Source organism: Colletotrichum graminicola (genome assembly GCF_000149035.1).
Source record: "Colletotrichum graminicola M1.001 genomic scaffold supercont1.3, whole genome shotgun sequence".
Taxonomy (NCBI): Eukaryota; Fungi; Ascomycota; class Sordariomycetes; order Glomerellales; family Glomerellaceae; genus Colletotrichum; species Colletotrichum graminicola.
In genome coordinates this window covers 907,955-927,934 of record NW_007361007.1, presented here as the reverse complement: position 1 = coordinate 927,934, position 19,980 = coordinate 907,955, and the positions used below count along the sequence as shown (strand labels likewise).

The window sequence follows — 19,980 nt, the reverse complement described above, 5'->3', positions numbered from 1 at the left end:
GGATAAAGCTGTGTGGACGGGGTTAATCTACCTTACACAATCTCAGACCAATAAAACTACAGCAACACCGGCTAACTGTCCAATAGCTATCCGTAATTATTTGCAGACACCCACCTCTGTGTTATTTGAGGTCCATTTGCACTCAATGAATGGGATAGCGCCTTGATAAGGCATGGTATCTGACAATGCTTTAGTGGTTATGGGAGTCGCCGGTCGAGGAACCTGATTAGGAGGTGTCTGCAGCGCCAGACATCTTGGCGCCCCTTCATCCTCAGCCACTAAAATCGCTTACTCTGCCTCGGCTACACTATCACACGCAACAGACAGCTAAAAAAGCCTCACACTCCAAAATCACAATAGCAGGCTAAAAAGTCGCCTGGCCTCTCTCACCATTGTCGTCGCTATCGAACAAGCCTCCCGCTGCTTTGACTTCCCTTTGTGCACTACGTAAGCGCTATGACAGCTTTAAAGCGACTTCAACACCCTCAGATGTACACCGTCGGGTGGATCACCGCACTTGACAAGGAGCTCACTGCAGCACAGGCTGCACTTGAAGAAAGGCACCAGAAGCCGGAAAACTTCAGAAAGCACCCAAAAGACACAAACAGCTACGTTTGGGGTCGCATCGGAGATCACAATGTTGTCATCGCATCGCTGGCCGCTGGAAAGTACGGCACCGTGTCCGCAGCGACGACCGCGTGGAGCATGATCAGCTCTCTTCCGCACCTTCGGTTCGGCCTCATGGTCGGTATTGGCGCCGGTATTCCCAGGCTAGCAGACAACGTTGACATCCGCCTCGGTGATATTGCCGTCAGTCAGCCAACTGGCACCAGCCCGGGAGTCGTGCAGTACGATATAGGGAAGCTGGAAGACGACGGCCAGTTCAAACGGGTCGGTTCTCTCGCCCCTCCGCCCGAGGTCCTTCTCAAAGGATTGGCAGCACTGAAAGCCGAACATAGACTCAAGGGACCTCGAGTACGCGACATCCTGGACGATATGCTCCAGCGCCATCCGCGACTAGCAGAAGAGTCAGATGACGCTGCGTTCGTTCACCAAGGGGCACAAAACGACCGGCTGTTCGAAGCTTCCTCGGTACACGTTGAACGCCCGGACCCGCAAAGCACAGTCTCTTCGGCAAAAACAGTCCCGCATGATGTTAGCAAGCTCTATTTACAGTTGGCGCTCGCCTGGATTTGGTCGTTCTTCTAGCTTGTCTATACCCCCGTGAGAACGCTTGCGAGTACGGACATTGTCAGGCCGAACACAGCATCGCAAGAGGGATACCTTGAAGCAACTCAGACGAGAGCTTGTGAGCATTGCGATCCTAAGAAGGAAATACGACGACGAGCACGCCGTTCTATAGATCCCGTAGTTCACTATGGCGTTATTGCTTCTGGCAACTCAGTTGTAAAGGATGGCATTTCCCGGGACGACATTACACGGCGACTCGGGTGCAACAGCATCTGCTTTGAGATGGAGGCAGCTGGTCTGATGGATAATTTTCCATGCCTCGTAATCCGAGGAATCTGTGACTATGCAGACACCCATAAGAACGATCGGTGGCAGAACTATTCCGCAGCAACAGCCGCCGCATTTGCAAAGGAGTTGCTAGAAGTCATCGACAGCGATGATGTAGAGAGAGCCTCGAGAATTGATGAAGTCATAGAACAGCGTTAGTATTGTATGCCGATAGTTCAAGCTAGATTACTTACATTACGTCGCAGTTCATGAAGATGTTTCTCAAATCCGTTCAATAACAAACGACATGCATCAAAGCCTCCATTCTCGGGAAGTTATGAGATGGCTCTCGCCGCCGGACCCATCAACAAACGACAACAAGGCCTTGCAACAACGCCATGAAGGCACAGGCCAGTGGTTGCTAGACAGTGAAGAATACTTGAAATGGAAAACAACGCCAAACTCCTCTTTATGGCTTTATGGCAATCCAGGCTGTGGAAAGACAATCTTGAGTTCGATCGTTATCAAGGACCTTCGCACCCAATCTTGCTCTCAAAGTCTCCTCTACTTTTACTTCGACTTCACTGACACCAGCAAGCAGTCGCTCGAGAAAGCGATTCGGTCGCTTATCGCTCAGTTGTACAGCCAAAGTGAGGATGTCCAGACGCCGCTGGATACACTTTGTTCTACTTACAAGGGCCACTCACGGCAGCCCAGTATTGACGTGCTCATATCGACCTTCGAGTCAATGGTTCAGAAGATTGGCGAAGTATGGATCGTACTGGATGCACTTGACGAATGCCAGACGAGAACTGCCCCAAAGAACGAAGGTTTGCTGTGTTGGGTCCAAAGCATTCTCAACTCATCACAAGCCAACGTTCACCTTCTTCTCACGAGTCGCCCTGATCACGATATCAAAACCGAATTGGAGAAATTTGTAAACGATCAGATCCTTCTCCAGAGCGACCTTGTCACGAAAGACATACGTGTATATGTTCGTGAAACAGTTAGACAGCACGAAGGATTTAGCAGGTGGCGAACACGAAAAGATATACTCAATGAGATCGAAAGCCATCTGATGGAGAAAGCTGACGGAATGTAAGTATATGATAGCTGTCTTGATTTCTATTGCTAAATTGAACAGGTTTCGCTGGGTCTCATGTCAACTCGAGGCGCTCGAAAAATGCCCCGATCCTCTTAGTCTTCGCAAAACGCTGCAATCGTTACCAAGAACGCTAGATGAGACATACGCCCGAGTCCTAAGTAAGATACCGCCCGAACACGAGCAGAATGCGAAGCGGATCCTACAGTTTCTTGCTTTTTCCGAACGACCACTCCGAATCGAAGAAGCCGTCGATTTAATTGCCGTAGCCACTGAGAGCAAGCCAAGGTTTGATGCAAAGAACAGAATGCCAGAACCAAGCGAAATATCCCTCTACTGTCCAAGTTTAGTAGCCATTGTCTCTCGAGGCGGTAAAGACGGAGGAAAGAAAGTCAAAGAGATGCAGCTCGCGCATTTCTCTGTCAAGGAGTACCTGATATCCGACCGTCTAGAGACAAATGTCTCGGAAAGCTTTAGAGAGCCACTAGCCAGAGCCTCTATCGTAGAAATATGCCTGGTATACCTGCTAGAGTTAAATCACAGCCTATCTCTCTCCAACATTAGGCAATCATATCCGTTCGCGCAGTACGCTGCCCGTTACTGGATGAATCATGCCATCCAAACTGAGGGCAGCAAAATACACCATCTCATCAAAGAGTTTTGCCTACACAAAGACTCCCCTAAAACTTGCTACCGACTTTACAGCCCAGACAGACCATCGGAAAAAGAGCCAAAAAGTTTTCTGAGAGAAAAGACTCCCTTACTGTACTATGTATCATATGGAGGAATTGTGTGCGCAGTTGAAGAAGTATTAAAGAATGGGGCGGACGTCAACGCTCAGGGCGGGAGGTACGGCAACGCTCTGCAAGCCGCTTCAGCAGAAGGCCACACAGACATTGTCCACATCCTTATCAACAAGGGAGCAGACGTCAACGCCCAGGGCGGCAGGTATGGCAACGCTCTACAAGCCGCTTCGCAGAGAGGCCACACAGACATCGTCCACATCCTCATCAACAAGGGAGCGGAGGTGAACGCCCAGGGCGGCAGCTGGTATAGGGACGCTCTTCGAGCCGCTTCAGCAGAAGGCCGCACAGACATTGTACACATCCTCATTGACAAGGGAGCAGACATCAACGCTCAGGGCGGGAGGTACGGCAACGCTCTGCAAGCCGCTTCACAAGGAGGCCACACAGACATCGTCCACATCCTCATTGACAAGGGAGCAGACGTTAACGCCCAGGGCGGCAGCTGGTATGGGAACGCTCTGCAAGCCGCTTCACAGGGAGGCCATGCAGACATCGTCCACATCCTCATCAACAAGGGAGCAGACGTTAACGCCCAGGACGGCAGCCGGTATGGGAACGCTCTTCAAGCAGCTTCACAGGGAGGCCACACAGATATCGTCCACATCCTTATCGAGAACGGCGCCAATGCCAGTGTCGCCAACAAAGACGGGCAGACGCCAATATACATGGCATCACAGAATGGACATATCGAGGTGGTCAAGCTGCTTCTTAATAATGGGGCTGATGCTAGTGTCGCAAACAAAGATGGGCAGACGTCAATACATATAGCATCACAGAATGGTTATATTGAGGTGGTCAAGCTGCTTCTCGACAAGGGGGCTGATGTCACTGTTCCGGATCACAATGGATGGACGCCGCTCATTTGGGCATCAAGCAACGGCCACCTCGAAGTCGTCAAGCTGCTTCTCGACAAGGGAGCCGACGTCACTGTTCTGGATCACAATGGATGGACGCCGCTCGTTTGGGCATCAAGCAACGGCCACCTCGAAGTTGTCAAGCTGCTTCTCGACAAAGGGGCTGATGCTACTGTAGTGGACTATTACAACATAACCCCTCTTTCAGTGGCCTCTAGAGAAGGCCATACAAGCATTGCCAAGTTCTTGTTGTCGAGATAATCTATCATGACTGATAGTCGGGACTCTTTCGGCAAGACACCGCTCTGGTGGGCTAGACAACGTGACCACTCCGGAACTGACCGGCTTCTAGTTGCTTGTCAAAGGGGGAAAGGCCTATCATCAGGTCATCATGAAGCGACTATTGAGGCAGACTCGGCATCTCATGATACGCCATTTGTATGGTGCGACATCTGCACCTTCAAAGTATGGAGGGACGGCGTTTTCTATCAATATACTTCTTGCTGGGAAACGTTTACATTTGTTGGGGTTCTTTTGATTTTAGTGGGCGTTGTTTGAAACCTTCACATAATAACCTGGTTCTAAGACACCTATAAGGGGACGCCCTAGTCCTCACCTCAATCATATATACACGACCATTAAAGTACTTTCCGAGAGCTACTTGCTGTTCGCTTGGCTCCACTATCGTCTTAAGTGCCCGAGCCTCGCTACCTAATATTCCCACGTAACAGGTTGTAGACGGGTCTTGTTCCGGAAGCGTCTGTAGTGTGAAGTGTTTGTAGTCTTCATTCATGATCCAGGCGCCTGCGTCACTAACAGAGGAGCAGCAAGCACTGACTATAACGGCATGACAGGGACGTGATTCGCTTCCAAGTTCTTGGAGTTGTCATTTGATGCCGTAAAAGCTGACGTCCCTGTCATCCCTGTACTGACGTCATCCCTATGGCTCTTCTTTGCCTGTATTACAACACCTTTGCATAAAGGCAACAGTAATGCACGAATTTATAAGATATGTATAGGGATAGAAATTATGGCACCAACCTCACTCGAAAAATCTACTTATAAAAAAGGTCAGGATAAGCCGGAACATGAGCATAACCCCTGTGTTAAAAAGCGAAAGAAAAACCTCTTCTCTCGCTGTATGGAATCAAGTATGAAAGCTGTCATGTAGATCACTTGACCCACCAACTCCAACACAGTAATAGTCTCCAGGCCAGATCTGCGTCCCACAGCTCTCACCCTCGGACCCAACAACAGGGTTCCAGCTAAAGAACTGCTCCAAGGTAATGCCGGCATCAGTAGCGAGCTGCCAGCACGAGGCGCCGGATAGGGCCTGGGCGAACGTATCGCAGCTTGTCGGAATTCCCGCCTGCGCCTGCGAAGGTTTCGGCGCCGTCGCCGTGGTAGTCGCGGGGGGCGCCTGTATGGTAATAGTTGGAAACCGCATTCGGCACCAAGAATCCGCGCGTGACGGAGTGGATCGCCGTCGCTAGCGCGTCGGCGACGGAGGTGGCGGCCGAAGCGGTGGCGCTTATCACGCCTGCGCCCGGCCCCGCCGCCGTAAACAAAATGATGTGTGGTGATCTAGCAAGTTGGACCATGTACGAATTCAGTTGATGACCGGAAATATTGTTTTCAGAGGTAGTTGCTTTATGTTGCTTTCTACACAAGAAATCAGGAAGATTGGCGTTGTGGTCCATCTTATTCTCCTGCTGAGCCCCGGACTTGATCAACGTGTTGCAATGCCATCGCCGAAAGCCGGATAACCGGAGGATCCGAAGTTACGTGGCCTTCCCTAAACCTCCACCACTTATACGGCTTCGCGGCTTGCATGCCTCCGCAACAGCTTTTTCTCTTCTTCGTGGCGAGTTAACCCAATATACCCGACTATTCGTCATCCACCGTTGCAACGGAAGGTCTGGGATACTAACACAACGCCCGTGCCAGGGGTGGTGCATCATGCATGCATGCCAAGACATGTTAGCTTCTTCCATATAAAGCCCCGATGACCCCTACCATGACCCCTCGTCTTCACTTTGTAATCACCTTGCTATTAAGATCATTTTACCTGTACTCATTGTCGACAGCCTCCATATAGTTGTTTGTCTGCCATAGACTGCTGTACCCCGCCGCCCGCCGCATCGACTTTGGGTAGGTTTTAGGGTCCGATTTGCCAAGTTATTTTAGGTCCCTGAAACCTTGGGAATAGCAAGAACATCTCAACTCGCCTCATGGAGAATTCATCTTTCCATCGTGGGGTGGCCCAAGGCCTCGCGCATTTCTTCACCAAGTTGGCCACAACGCCTTACCTGTCACCTGACGACATCCAGCATCCCCCGCCCGAGGGATGGAGCGATACTGAGCTGGACGTGGATGGCCTACGAACCGCATTAGGCCGGTCCAATACCGCTGTGGACCTTCTACGCCACATTCCCTACGTGCGGCCTGTCGGCACAGGCCCCTATACGGGGCAGTGGCCCATCTTCCCGAGAACCAAGCCCATGCGTTACCTGAAGGAATGTGGCTCGCTGGTAGTCGGGAATCTGGGGGGCTTGTTCGAGCTCGCCCGCCTACCTTCAGATACGGTCAGCTTGACATACCCTGCCGGCGCGTACACGCATTATGGCCCCCAGTGGTGGCTTGTCGACTGTCGAACTGGCCGTATCACCAAGTACACGGGGCCACCACGCGGTGAGACATTGGCAGACGAGTTCGAGACTGAGTGGAAAAAGGCACCGTCCTATACCCCTGTTGATTTCTTCAACGAGGTTGCCGCGATGCTCGGCAAGGACTACTACCCTATACCCGGCCTGGTCGATGGCATCGAGCCTGACTTCTCCACTCCCGATCGCCGAGATCTTGCCTCTTCCATGTATCAGACTTACATGCTGGCAGGATGGCAGCACGGCTCCGGACCCGGACCAGCCTTTGACCGCGAGAAATGCCGGAAAGACTTGGAAGCATTGTTGAAAGATAGACATGAACGCGAGTCGAGAAAACGAAAGGCAGAGGCAACCCGTCACATATCCCGACCACCACCACCGCCACCACCGGGGAGAAGGGATCCTGTGAATTATCCCGATGGCTATGACCGGGACGTTATTGTTGCTGGTCTGACCAAGTACTATGAGACACTGGCCCAGATGGCCTTCTTTCCGGCATCGCTCATCCAATACCCGCCAGGCGGGTGGTGGGGTGATGATAGCTTCCTTCCAGCCGACAAGACACGCCTCCTGGGCTTCAACGACCGCATAATCGACCTATTACGGCATCTCCCGTATCTTGATGTCGACGAGACGCATGATGATAACCGCTGGCCTGTCATAGGTCGCGGCGAGCCGCAGCGCTATCTTGAGGACAACCCCGAGTTGAACGACGACCTCACCGAAGACAAGGCCACACCTGAGCGCCTCTGCGCCCACTGTCTCTTCCCTTTCCCTGAGAAGATGCCTGAAGGTCTGGTTCCCATAGCGGGCGGTGGCAGCGAGGGCAGTGATAGCGGCGAGTGATGGATCGTCGATACCAACACCGGCACCGTCATCATCTACGACGCTGACAATAAGCAGGTACAGGATGCCCCGGACGATGAGCCCTGGCTGTGGAGCCTCCGCGACCTGCTGGACCGTTCTTTGACGCGCTTCTTAATAGCCTGTATTCCCTTGACATGGTGCCTTTGCCTCGCCCTGATACAGAGGTTGCAGAGTATTATCCCGAAATCTGGGGTGCGATCCGGATGGGGGAGGAAGAGGAATATGAATTGGCAGACCCCGGAATCGAGGTATGTGACTTTCGTTTTAGTTTTGGTGTCTTGTATGTGCTCTGATGGTATGTCGGACTAACCGGTATTTTTGATAACTATAGGACGCTCGCAACATCTACCGGGAGCATGGGTGGCCAGACCTGGCTAGGTTCCGGCGACAGGAGTGCTACGACGCATTGGTGGATTTCCGAACGAAGGTTATGGAAGAGGATGAAGAAGACGGTTATGGGCCTGCTTGATGAGCTTCATACAGTCTCGGAGGCGACGCTACGTATCTTGATGATCAGTAACACAGTAGGATTCGAAGGTCAAAAGTGGGAAGTCAGAGTAGGACCGGTTATGCCGACTTCATAAAACAATATCTGGTAATAACACGGGTTTTGTGAATAGAATACACCCTTGTACGGCATGTCCGAGACTCAACAACCGCGCCGAGCGTCCTGCATGATATCCATCAGGTACCGACTCTGAAATGACAACTCTTCTAATTGAGAAAGCTTGCATCCTTGCTTCAGTAATCCGATAAAGAATATTTTAATCACTTTTACTTCTTTTTCATTAAGATAATCTAAAAAGTCTGCCTAGCCTCTGATCCGTGTGAAAGAATCGTAGAGAACACACCACTAATCGTAACTCGCCAGCAAACAAGCTATCTTTCACGGAATGGAGACCTTAAGCTATTACGGCATTATGGCTCGCCTTTTCGTAATTTCATGATGCAAATTCGCTCTGGCGGGTTTGACTCGCAGCCACATGCTTAGACCTACTGGCGCAGGATAGAGTGCTTCAGCTTCAGATCGGTGGGGGCGAGTGTGCCGACAGTAGCGTGAGGCCAGCGGAGAGTAGCAAAGTCAAGGAATACCATCTGGGAATACTGAATTTGAGTGTACTCGACCGTGACCTCCTTGGCCGACGGAATCTTGAAGTCAACAGTGAAGACAGGGACTGCGTCATTCGGGCGGAAGGCGATCGGGGAGAACGTCCTCGTCGGCTCTTCCATGCTGGGCGTGAACCGCTTGAGTTGGAGCTTCGTGCGTACCGTCGAGATCCAGTAGGTGGCCGTGACTTTCACAGCGTTCGCGTTGGCCCTGGGTGTGTTATCCGTGGCCGGGGTGCCGTCGCCTTGGGAGCCATTGCCTTGCAGGAAACCGATATTGCTGGTGCCCCCTCCAAGCTTCGACTGAGGTGGGGACGTCGAGATAGTGTAAGTGGTGTGCTTTATAATCTCCTTGCCCTTGTTGGCGTTTATCAAGACGACGTTGGGGTTGGTGATCATCTCTTGGGTAACGGTTTCAGCCTTGGTGAAGGGGGCAAGGTCTTGAGGAAGACGGAAGACGTTCTTCTCGTCTGCTTTTTGGCTGGTGAATGAGACCAATTTTCCTGTTTCAATCACAAACGGCGTGATTGAGATAGGCTTGATGTCGGGGGCGCCCTCAACGGTAACAGGCGCCGAGAAAGACTGTGCGTTGATGGTTGTGCCGTGAGGAATGGAAGCCATTCGGGCAAGAGAAGCGGGCAGGGCGGGCGCGGTGGTCTCAGGAACGTGCAGCCACATGCCGTTCTCGAAGTGGATGAGCGGCGTTTCGATTTCAGGTTCCATCACGTCGAAGATCTTCTGGGTGTAGGGTAATCCGTTGAGGTTGATGTCGGGCTGCCCAAACAAGCCGCGGTTGGGGACATCTCCGAGCCTGAAGTCGAATTTCATGACTTCTCTAGTGAGATTGAGTTGCAAAATGTTGTCGCTCTGCTCCCCAGACTTGTTGGAGCCAGTCGGGGTCTTGTTGCTGTGTGGCCGGAAGATGGTGTTGAAGCCAAACCCGGAGAACGAGTGGTGTTCGAGCTTCTTCAGAATACCCAGCGGCGCCTCTGGTTGAGCTCCCATCGGTACTTGCGCATCCAGGCCGCCGGACCCAGCAGTTTCCTGTTGGACATCTGACTGGAGAACAGTCTGAGAAAACCCAAAAGACATCGGGGTTTCTGTAGAAGTGCTTTGGTCAACGGGATTGCCCATTTTGGTGACTTTTTGTAGGAAGTAATGTCTAGAATTGAGAGTCAAAGTTGAAGTGGTTAAGGATATGCATCAAGGTGACGGGATGGAGCTAAACGTAGCTCTTTAAATACTTTTCCCCCGGTGCCATCAAAAACCCCTTTGGTTTGGCAGCAGTGTCGTCTTCTAGAGCTGGCATAAGACAGTTTGCCGCAACCGCAAAATTCAACGCAAGGTGAGGGTGCTAATTAAAAAGCTGAAATCCTATAAGACATGGAGACCGCCATGGTGCGATAGGGGTGGGACTAGATTAACTAAACAGACCCCGTCGAACTTGAAGTTTTAGTAAAAGAGGTAACTCGGCAGCAGTGTGGTATGTATGCTTCTCTCAGCTGTCTATACGAGTCCAGACCTCCGTACTTGGCACGTATTGACTCACGCAGGTACTGCATAACTCTCCCACACTAGCAGCTATTGAGGAGCAATTCATATTTCACACTCCAATAAGCGCCGAAAGCGGCCAAGACGATTAATAAGTACACATGGAAAGGAAATACATACTTGTCTCGCATGGAATCCAGCTTCTGGGGGCAAATGAAGTTGGCACCCCAACGGGTACGCGTCGGCCCGCTTCCGTCTCTCTCCACAACCACAACCATGCTTAGTTGTCGTTCAACGCGTTTATGTACCCCGCCTGTATGTAGCATAAATATAGGGTGTAAACAGTTCTCATGTCTTCACATCGTCAACTCTCTAATACTATGTTGGCATCTGGCTTCTCATCTATCGGCCGCCCCCCAATAACCATAGTACATCTCCGACATGAAGAGGTTTCCATCATGGATAATCAACTCCGTCTCCCAGAACCCCTCAGCCCACATGGCGACGGAACAGGGTACATCTCCGGAGCAGCCCATTCCGTGCCTAATAAGCTGAAAGCAAATTCAAACATCCGGACTCTGATTGGGTTGACCAAGTTATCGACAACGTGAGGTGACTGAATGGAAACGTTTAAGTGCCCCCGCTTCAGCCAGCCACCAAACCCTGATCTAAGACATTAGAAAAGTCCCAAACAATTGTACTCTGATTGGTTAGAAAACGCTGCTGACAACGTGAAGTGACCGACAGTGAGGATGGAAATGCTGGAATGCCCCCCGCTTCAGCTCCGGAGCCTAGACTAGGCAGGGACGGACCCTGACAATCATGGCATGTCAAAGTCTCACTCAGACACTGAAAACAAACAAGAGCCTAGAGAAAGCGTCTGATGTCTCAACGGGGGCACCATTAGGAAGGTTTTCAGGTGATCGCGCAGTTCTAGAGTTTCGGCCAGGCTAGTCGAGCGCCCGAGTCTACGGCTTTCGTGGCGCATGGGGTTCACCAGGACGTTTGCCCCAGCATCTTCGCCGGGTGCGCATGGCATTTCTCTGGTCGTCCCGACACACAAGCCGATTCAAAAGCGTAGGAAGAGCAACTCAAACACGAATCATATAAGCTATGCAGCCTGCATTTCTATCATCAATGGCTTGCAAGTGAAAGGCCGCGATGGTATGGCGTGCCCTACCTAGACTAAGATAGTATTGACACAACGCTGCATGGCCCTATCTCTGCATGCCACAGAAGGCACGTCAACGTTACCTCCCAACGGAAGTATTGCAATGCAGCATGTCGATCAAGAATACAGAAATGGACAGGACATGTGTTGCCGAGTGTTCATGAGCTCTGAAATTAGATGGAACAGCCAGACCGAAGCCGGAGCTTCTTACCCTTACGCAGTTATAGCAGATGACGAACTACCTTGTCCTACTGTACTCATCGTCAATAGAAGATAACAGCTCAAGGTGGCTTTCTAACAACATTGCGAGGTCATGTAACGACTGCTTTAACCACGTTCGCAGCGCCAAACATGGCTGGGCAGATACCACACCTGGGCCTGCTGTTCACTTGGGGGTTTTGTGAATGTGACCGATTCCTCCATTCGACCAACAATCGACGTCGCGCCCGAGTTCCTCGCGGACCTTCATCCCCGTTATGTTTTCAGGCTCGATAGCGGAACGGCGCACGAGGGTTCCGTAGCCGTGGAGGTAGGGGACTTGGCAAAGGCCTTTCCTCAAGCGCCTTTTTGTCGAAGAAGAAGAGCGGACCGGTGCCACACGTGACAATCTTCTGAATCTGGTCGACGATAGGGCTCACTCGATCAGAGGTTATTCTTGTCGAGTCTCGGCAAAAGTTCTGCCGGATGCGGGTTGTCTGAGCCGGCGGACACGTCGCCGTCCCCATCACCCTCAAATAATGGCTACCATCTTACCGTTGCCGTCCTGACTATAGTATGTGCGCAAGACAACGTGCTGGTTTCCGCGCCCAAGGTATCTATGGGCGATCTTGCGGACCTTCTGAGGCCGCCAAGGCGCGAGAATATCTCGGTCCTCAGTAGTCGACACCTCAGAGACGTCGTCATCCGGGGGCCGTCCATCCGTTATGCGGTCTCTCCGTCTCGTTGAATGACTGCAGGAGGGTGCGTCTCTGCTCACCGGCACTCAGGGCGATGTGACGCCCAGCGGCGCTGTTGCTTCATCTGGCGCTTCATTGTATCTTGCCTGTCCTCCAAGTACTTACGATGAGAAATTGCTCAGTGAAAAAACATCCTCAAGGAGTTGACGCTGGATCATCTTGGCCCAGCTGTCCTATCATGATGCTTCGTGGGTGGCGAGATTAGACAGGGCGATGGAGATGTACAAACGAGGTTAGTGCTGACACCAGAAGCATACAACGAGATGCATGCTGACAAAAAGGGACTTTGGACTCATCCGCAGCTTTCAACCCCTGTGGTCAGCAACCCCAGCCATTTCATTCTTCCCTCGGACATCCGCTGACATCCGATCATGTCTGTCGCCGAGATCAGCCACCGAACCCGCCCGTTGTCCATCACGTCCGTCATGTCCGACGTGGCGGAAACACCAGACCGGCCCGCGGTGAGACCCCGCCCGCTGTCGGACTCGGGCAGCAGCGAACAGAGACGGCGCGAGATCAAGGTGAGCGAGCGAGGGCCCGCGATTATGCGGCGCGGTAGAAGGCGCCCCCCCCCCTGACCCCCTGATCTTCTCGTTGGGCTGGCAGACTGATGGAGGGAGGTGCTTGCAGGACTTGTGCCCGGTCTGCCAGAGTCTCAAACTGGGAGTTCAGAGCTTCAAGGTGCAGCCCGGCCCACCCCGGGCCTCCGGGGTTCCGTCATCGGGACGTATGTTGCACTCGTCCACCACCGCCCGACGGCTGGGCAGCCTTCAAGGGATGGAAGCCCGCTCGGCGACCTGCGCCCTCTGCGCGCTCATCGTGAGATCGGTGCACAAGGCGGGCACGCAGAGCCCGCCGGCCAACCAAGCCCCCGACGAAGGCGCGGGGGCCCAGCTGCAGAGGGCGACGTGCTTCGTCAGCTGGGAGATCGACGGGCGCGAGGCGGCCTCGACGGGGAGCCCCGGCCGGTCCCCGAAGAACCTCGTGAGGGGCGTCACGCGGCGCATGCACATCCGGTGGAACCACCCGCGGCTATCGGACGCGTACCTGGTGTACGTCGCCCCGGACACGTTCTTGAGGACCACGTCGGACGCCGACCGCGTGTGGGTCAAGGACTCCCTGTTTCTCGGCCGCGCCATCTCGGAGAACATCGAGAACCAGGCCCTGATCCAGTCGTGGCTGGACCTCTGCAGGAAGAACCACAAGGGGCCCTGCTGCCAGATAGACGACGGCCGCGCCGAGCGGTTCATCGAGATGATCTCGCACTCGTACTTCGGCGTCATCGACGTGCAGAACATGCAGCTGACGCAGCTGCCCTGCCAGTCTCTGCCCGGCCCCCGGGGACGTAGGCAGCCGCCGTACCGCGAGGCCGCCCTGGATCAGGTCAAGCCCGAGCCGTACGTCGCGCTGAGCTACGTCTGGGGCGCCGACCCCGGGGCCTACACGACCCGGACGGAGAACGTCATGCTCCACCGCACCCACGGGGGCCTCGAGGAGGTGCTCCAGAAGCTGCCGAGGGCGATCCAGGACGCCATCGACCTGGCGCGCAGGCTCGGGTTCAGGTACATCTGGGTCGACCGGCTCTGCATCGTCCAGAACAGCGCGCGGTCGTGGAAGCTCAACGCGTACAACATGGACCTCATCTACGGCAACGCGGCGCTCACGATCTGCGCCGCCGACGGCGACGCCGGGAGGGGCCTCTGCGCGATGCGGCCGGCGACCCGCAACACGCAGCAGGTCAAGGGCCTCGTCGGCCCGCGGCTGGAGCTGATGGTGACGAGGCCGCCCGAGATGTACATCCGCGCCTCGGAGTGGAACGAGCGGGCGTGGACGTTCCAGGAGAGGCTGCTCTCGCGGCGGTGCCTGATCTTCACCAACGGGAGGGTCTACTTCCAGTGCCGGTCGACGGGCATGTCGGAGGACATCTTTGGGGACCAGAGGGGCGCCGGCTGGTCGCTCGACCTGGTGGACGCCCCCTTGCAGATGTTCCGGCAGCTCGACAACCGCTCCATTTGGGTCTACATGAAGTGCGTGGAGCTGTACACCGAGAGGAAGCTGACGCACGACAAGGATATCCAGGCGGCCTTCAGCGGCATGGCGAACCTCATGGAGGAGCGGATGCGCGCGCCCTTCATCCACGGGCTGCCGAGCTCCCACTTCGACCTGGCCCTCCTCTGGGAGCCCATCAAGTCCGGCAGGAGGAGAGTCGCGGAGGAGACGCCCGGAAACGCCTCGATCCCGGATTTCCCGAGCTGGTCGTGGACCGGCTGGGTGGGCGAGGTCCAGTACAAGGAAGACCTGGTGTCCGGCATCCTGGACAACGTCTCGGACTGGCTCGACACCCGCACGTGGATCGAGTGGTGGGTCCGAGATGGCCACGGCGACCTCCGGCCACTGTGGGACTCTAGAAAGTCTCGGGAAGACCGGAGCAAGGAGAAGAAGTGGAGGGGGTACACGCAGAGACGGGCCGCGAGGTGTGAGCAGCGCGGGAGGCATCACAACGAGGACGAGGACGGCAGCGTTGCGCCGTACGATCCGGATGATGCAGTCATTATCACTCGGCCAGACCCATACGCTAGCCCCTCGGAGTCTGTTCAGAGGAGCGTCGAGGGTCGCGACAACAACTACGTAGAGCGCCACGATGACTCCGACGACGATGAAAACGATAGGCTCATCTCTTATCGAGAAAACTCTCGGGATACGAAAGCCCGAGGCCACGATATGAGAAGACCCTCCAGAATGAGCGGGGGCGGACCATTCCAAGCATCGAAAGAACCCAGAGACCCGTATTATCATTCACGACGACCGCCGCCACCACCACCACCTCGCCCCAGTCGGGCTCCGGGGCGGCACGAGGGACACACATCCCCTCGGCGCGAATACCTGCGAACCAGGAGCCCGACTCGCAGGCGCTCCGGCTACTACGAGGAAAACTACTACGAGGAAGCGGTGGACGGGCGCCGCCACCACCACCATCACATGACCCAGAACCGACCCGTCAGCGTCACCCCGCCTCCGCCAGTGGTCGTGGAGTACCCGAGGCACAACGCCGAATTCTTCGACATGTTCTTCGACGGCGGCCGCGACAACGATGACGACTTCAGCATCACCCTGCGCGACTACCCCTACCGCGTCGTCAAGGCGCCCTTCGACGCGCGGCCCGAGACCGCCGAGCACCCGCTGCTGCCGATCCTGCAGTTCCGCACGTGGCACGCGTGGCTGTACATCCACGATAGTGGCGGCGCCGAGCAGCAGCAGCAGCAGCAGCAGCCACAGAGAGGGGGAGCGGCGGCGGCGGCGGCCAGCACCGCCCTCGGGGCTGGCCAGGTGCGACACCACATCGCGGACGAGGGCGGCGACTGGTGCGGCTCGATCGTGCTGGACGCCGCGTGGGCGGACGGGAAGCCGGCGCGGCAGGAGTTCATCGCCGTGTCCGAGGCCAAGAGCTTCACCGCGGCCGAGTGCCGCGAGTGGACGTACTACGTGCCCAAGGAGCGGGACCAGAGCGAGTGGGACCTGTTTTACGTGCTGCTCATCGAGAGGAAGGACGAGCGGTGGGAGAGGGTCGGCGTAGGCAAGGTCTTCAAGGAGGCGTTCCGTGGCCTCAAGCTGAAGGAGATTATGCTTGGTTGATTTTGGGTCCGTCCGCAACCCATCCGAGTTTGGTGGAAGCTGGACAGTAGTAAGTAGTATATGCTGTACGAGGCAGAAGAAGTGCCCGAGGAATAGAACAAGCGCGCTCAATCATCACTCACATCTGATCGATAACTCGCGGTGAAACACCACAATATCCATGGTAGGCATCGTATCACCGAAACGACGATAATGCTTGTCGCTCTTCAACAACCACTCAATAACCTCACCGGCGGTTAGGGCCAGCAAAAAATGGACTTTGACGTTCTTTTAATTCTAAACCTCTGCCATCTCCCCTCCCTTGCCCTCAACCCCCTTTACAAAGAGGCGCGGCCGCCGCGCGGAATGCGGATGGGTATCAATTATATATAACCCGCGCCGGTGGCTTTACCCCCCCCCCCCTCCCCCCCGAGGCCTGTCTTCTCTCTCCTCGGTTTTCGTTCCTCTCCTCGCCGCCTGCCTGCTCCCTTCCTCCTTATGGCACTCGTGCAGTTCATCCTCCCTCTTCATCTTGAGCACCTTCTATTCACCTCCAAGACGTCCTTCGCCAAAAAAGCATAACACAGAAAAGACTTCCTGCGCCTGGGTTCAGCCCGGAATGTAAGAAACAAGGCAGGAAACGCCCATAAACACCTGCAAGTTTTTGAATCAAGAGACTGCGTGGGAGGTAAAAGAAAATAAAGAAGGGAGAAAATAAAGGGCAAACCAACGCCAGGCATGGATATAAGTCCCAGAAGAAAACGCCAGGCGGTATAGAACCTTCCTCCTCTTGCTTGCAGGAAATCATTGGCAAAAGAACAGAAAAGAGAAAAAAAGGAAACAGGCGAGTTTGTGTATGTGTTCAAGACAGTTTTTTTAAGTATCGCTACGATTATACATTTTCATAATCGAAACAAGACAAGGGGTCTGATAGGCCTGCTCCTGCCTTGTATCGGGTTTGCGAATCACGGCTCTGCCGTACGGGCAACCCGTCAGTTGGGATATTCGAATAACGCTCTCCGCTTCTTTGGTAAAACAACTTGCAAGATCCCTCATTGCCCGGCGCGTTGCCATAGTCTTCCCCTCGTAAACTGACACACGCCAGATGGGAATCCGCTGACCAGGAAAAGGCGTCGTGAGGGGTGATTCGGGAAGGTACAAAGGGAAACTTGATCCGTGGTGCGCTCTCGATGTAATCGTCTTCGGAGACAGTGCAGTAGTCGGGTAAAAATGGGCCGATAAATACATCTGATAGAGTGGCCTGTGCTCTGAATGGAATTAAGAGACTCGTAACGTCGTCGGAGGCCTCGCCTCACGGTTGAAAGGGTGGGGGTTATGTTGAGTAATGTAGACAAGAATATATGGCACTGATGGACCATGAGAGTGCAGTCAGTCCCCAAGGGCAAAGGCCCCTCTCACATGACAATGCAGCAGCCGCAGCCTTCACTCTTCTTCTTCTTTTCGCCGCCCATGGGCATGTCAGCAGCAGAAGACTGATCGGGTACACGAGTGACGGTCCGGGTTTCGGCGGGCATCTGGGGCGACATCATCGGGCTCGTAGGACCGCGAGGGCTCGGTAAGGGACTGGTCGTTGGCTTGTCCGAGATCTTGGGCATGGTCGAGTATGAGTTGCTCTGCTTGATGCTTGGCGACGTGGGGCTCTTGGGCGCTTCTCCCTTGAGGGGCCACTCATCTTGCTCCTGCGTCTCTTCATCGGCAGGCGCGGTGCTTGATCCGGCTTCGGGCGGTTTGAGCAGGCCGTCGGCGGTGAGGGGACGGAACTCCCTGTCGTAGACGCTGCCATACTTGCCCTCCCTTTCCCATTGTTCCTGTTGCAGACGCTTGGCGACGGTAGGGAGCAGCTGTTCTTCGGGAGGAAGACGTGGATCAGGGCGATAGGATCCAATCATCCATGGTGGATCACCCTCCGGTCTCTTGTTACCGGGCGAGATCTCGCCAGGCCTCGATCGGTTTCCGGACGCACTGCCCGTCGAGTCCTTGCCACCGCGTGTCTTGTTCTTCCCACCAGCCTTGACCTGTGCTGACGGCTTCCTGCCAGTGGCCGAGGTTCCGCCGCTGCCTTTCCGGGGAGACACATCAGTCACGCTGCGCTTCGCCGGCTGCAGGGTAGAGCTGGCGCCGAGCGTGTTGGCGCTGCCGCTTCTCGGGCGCGGTTTGGGGTAGGCTATCGTCTCGAGTTCGCTACCACCGCTGCGTCTCCGTCCCGAAGGCGCGTTCCTCTCCAGGTAGAACTCGGGGATGGGGGCCGGGCTCGCCTTGGCGACGGGAATTTTGGAGCCGCTTTTCTTGTCGGCGGCAGATACCCAATAGGGCTCGTCGCTTTCGATTTCTTCAGGCCGCCGCAGATCCCAGCTAGGCACCTCCTCGGGCATCTTGTCGTCGGGCACTCTGGACTCAGGCGATACGGAGCTCTTCCTCGATCTCGGGAGTGGAATTTCATCGTCCGGGGCGGCGGACGTGGTCCTCCTGGAGCTCCCATTGAGCTTCTCCTCGCTTCGACCCCTGCGGGGGGGTTTGCTGCTCGAACGCATCTTGGGCAAGATGATACCGGCCGCCTGGAGCTCCTGACTCTCAATCTTGGCAAGCTTATCCCGGTGAATCCATTTGTCGTCGTCGGTGGGACCCGCCAGTTCGTTGGTGGATCGCTTCTCGGCCACTCCGCTCTTGGTCCCAAACACGTCGTCGGCGGGGGTTAGTCCAGACTTGGATGTGTCGTCACGACGGTTTGTCCTGTCCCAGGACCTGTTGCTCTTGGTCAGGGAAATGTTGTCATTGGATGCCTTTTTCCTTGGGGGTGGCAGGGGCTCGAAGCCGTATTCGAGAATGTTGGCCGAGTTGCCGTTCTGTGCCAGGGGTGTTCGGTTCGTCTGATCGGTCGTGTCGAGAGACTTTTTCTGCAGGTTCTGCAGGAGAAGGCGTCAGTCAGCATGTGCTCTCACATGCATGGCATACAAGCGCAAGCATGGGCCAATGGCGATAATCAGCAGCGGCAGGAAGCAAACTCACCTCCGCATCACCCCTCGCGTAAGTATTCCACGCACTCTGGTTGCCATTGCCGTGACTGCTGCTAGGAGGCGTGATGGTGTTGGCGGTCGCCGGCGCGGCAGACAGAGCGGCCATCGCGACGGCTGGAGAGCTGGGTGACCAGCAGTCTCCGAGGTATCGTGTGTGGACTGAGGAAAGGCGTTCGGGTGCAGTGGATGTGGTGTTGAATAATTCGAAGAGGATGTAATGTGATGAATGACGGCGCGTGGATGGTAGCGAGGAAACGAAGACGGAACTGGCAGGCGAGAGCGGGAAATTGCAATTGGGTTGTCAGCTACCCAGCTAGCGCGGTTGGGATGGCACGGTGGTTAGTCGACCGGTAGAGGCGGCGTATTAGGAGGCGTCGACAAAAGGCGACGGTGGGAAGGTCTGGACAATTAGGGACCGGGTCGGGCTGAAGGTCGAAACAAAGGAAATGGAGATGGCTTTGTGACAAGAAACCGACCGTAGGACGGGGTCGGAGGAATGGCGTCAAGGAACGTGGTTTCGCAGTAAGGGAAAGCGAAAGATTATGAAAACGAAATTGGAATAGTAAGAAGCTTCAGCGGGAGGCCATATGCGGCGACGGTGATGGTGGTGGTTGTGTTGGTGGTGGTGGTGGCAGTGATGCGTGTGTGTTGACAAAGCTGCCGTCTCTCTTCCTCTGCGTACTGCGTCTGTTTGTCTTTGCTTGTGGACGCTTATCAGGCGAGGATTTCCACAGTGCCAGTGTCTAGCTGAAACGCAGAGCAGCACGACCAGAGAAAAAGAGAGAGGAAGAGGGGAAGAGGGAGAGAGGTAGTGTAGATAGTGAGAGAGCGAGACAAACCAAGACAAAAAGGACAAAG

General features: G+C 54.9%; 7 protein-coding genes across 7 annotated transcripts; 4 read left to right on the top strand and 3 right to left on the bottom strand.

Moving 5' to 3' along the window:
- Positions 1–456: 456 nt before the first annotated feature.
- Positions 457–4,481, top strand: GLRG_01179 (uncharacterized protein; the record flags this gene model as incomplete). Its single annotated transcript, XM_008091864.1, has 4 exons — positions 457–1,125; positions 1,300–1,672; positions 1,704–2,452; positions 2,562–4,481. 4 exons carry the CDS (start codon positions 457–459, stop codon positions 4,479–4,481), a joined length of 3,711 nt encoding a protein of 1,236 aa, XP_008090055.1.
- A 1,034-nt stretch (positions 4,482–5,515) lies between these two features.
- GLRG_01178 (uncharacterized protein) lies at positions 5,516–5,821 on the bottom strand (the record flags this gene model as incomplete). The annotated part of the gene is made up of 1 exon (XM_008091863.1): positions 5,516–5,821. The coding sequence occupies one exon, from the start codon at positions 5,819–5,821 to the stop codon at positions 5,516–5,518; it is 306 nt and encodes a 101-aa protein (XP_008090054.1).
- A 630-nt stretch (positions 5,822–6,451) lies between these two features.
- On the top strand, positions 6,452–7,729 carry GLRG_01177 (uncharacterized protein; the record flags this gene model as incomplete). The annotated part of the gene is made up of 1 exon (XM_008091862.1): positions 6,452–7,729. The coding sequence occupies one exon, from the start codon at positions 6,452–6,454 to the stop codon at positions 7,727–7,729; it is 1,278 nt and encodes a 425-aa protein (XP_008090053.1).
- Positions 7,730–7,884: 155 nt separating this feature from the next.
- Positions 7,885–8,219, top strand: GLRG_01176 (uncharacterized protein; the record flags this gene model as incomplete). Its single annotated transcript, XM_008091861.1, has 2 exons — positions 7,885–7,998; positions 8,082–8,219. 2 exons carry the CDS (start codon positions 7,885–7,887, stop codon positions 8,217–8,219), a joined length of 252 nt encoding a protein of 83 aa, XP_008090052.1.
- Positions 8,220–8,743: 524 nt separating this feature from the next.
- Positions 8,744–9,991, bottom strand: GLRG_01175 (uncharacterized protein; the record flags this gene model as incomplete). Its single annotated transcript, XM_008091860.1, has 1 exon — positions 8,744–9,991. One exon carries the CDS (start codon positions 9,989–9,991, stop codon positions 8,744–8,746), a length of 1,248 nt encoding a protein of 415 aa, XP_008090051.1.
- Positions 9,992–12,846: 2,855 nt separating this feature from the next.
- GLRG_01174 (heterokaryon incompatibility protein) lies at positions 12,847–16,108 on the top strand (the record flags this gene model as incomplete). Its single annotated transcript, XM_008091859.1, has 2 exons — positions 12,847–12,996; positions 13,106–16,108. 2 exons carry the CDS (start codon positions 12,847–12,849, stop codon positions 16,106–16,108), a joined length of 3,153 nt encoding a protein of 1,050 aa, XP_008090050.1.
- Positions 16,109–17,502: 1,394 nt separating this feature from the next.
- GLRG_01173 (uncharacterized protein) lies at positions 17,503–19,228 on the bottom strand (the record flags this gene model as incomplete). Its single annotated transcript, XM_008091858.1, has 2 exons — positions 17,503–19,011; positions 19,115–19,228. 2 exons carry the CDS (start codon positions 19,226–19,228, stop codon positions 17,503–17,505), a joined length of 1,623 nt encoding a protein of 540 aa, XP_008090049.1.
- Between the last annotated feature and the right edge of the window lie 752 nt (positions 19,229–19,980).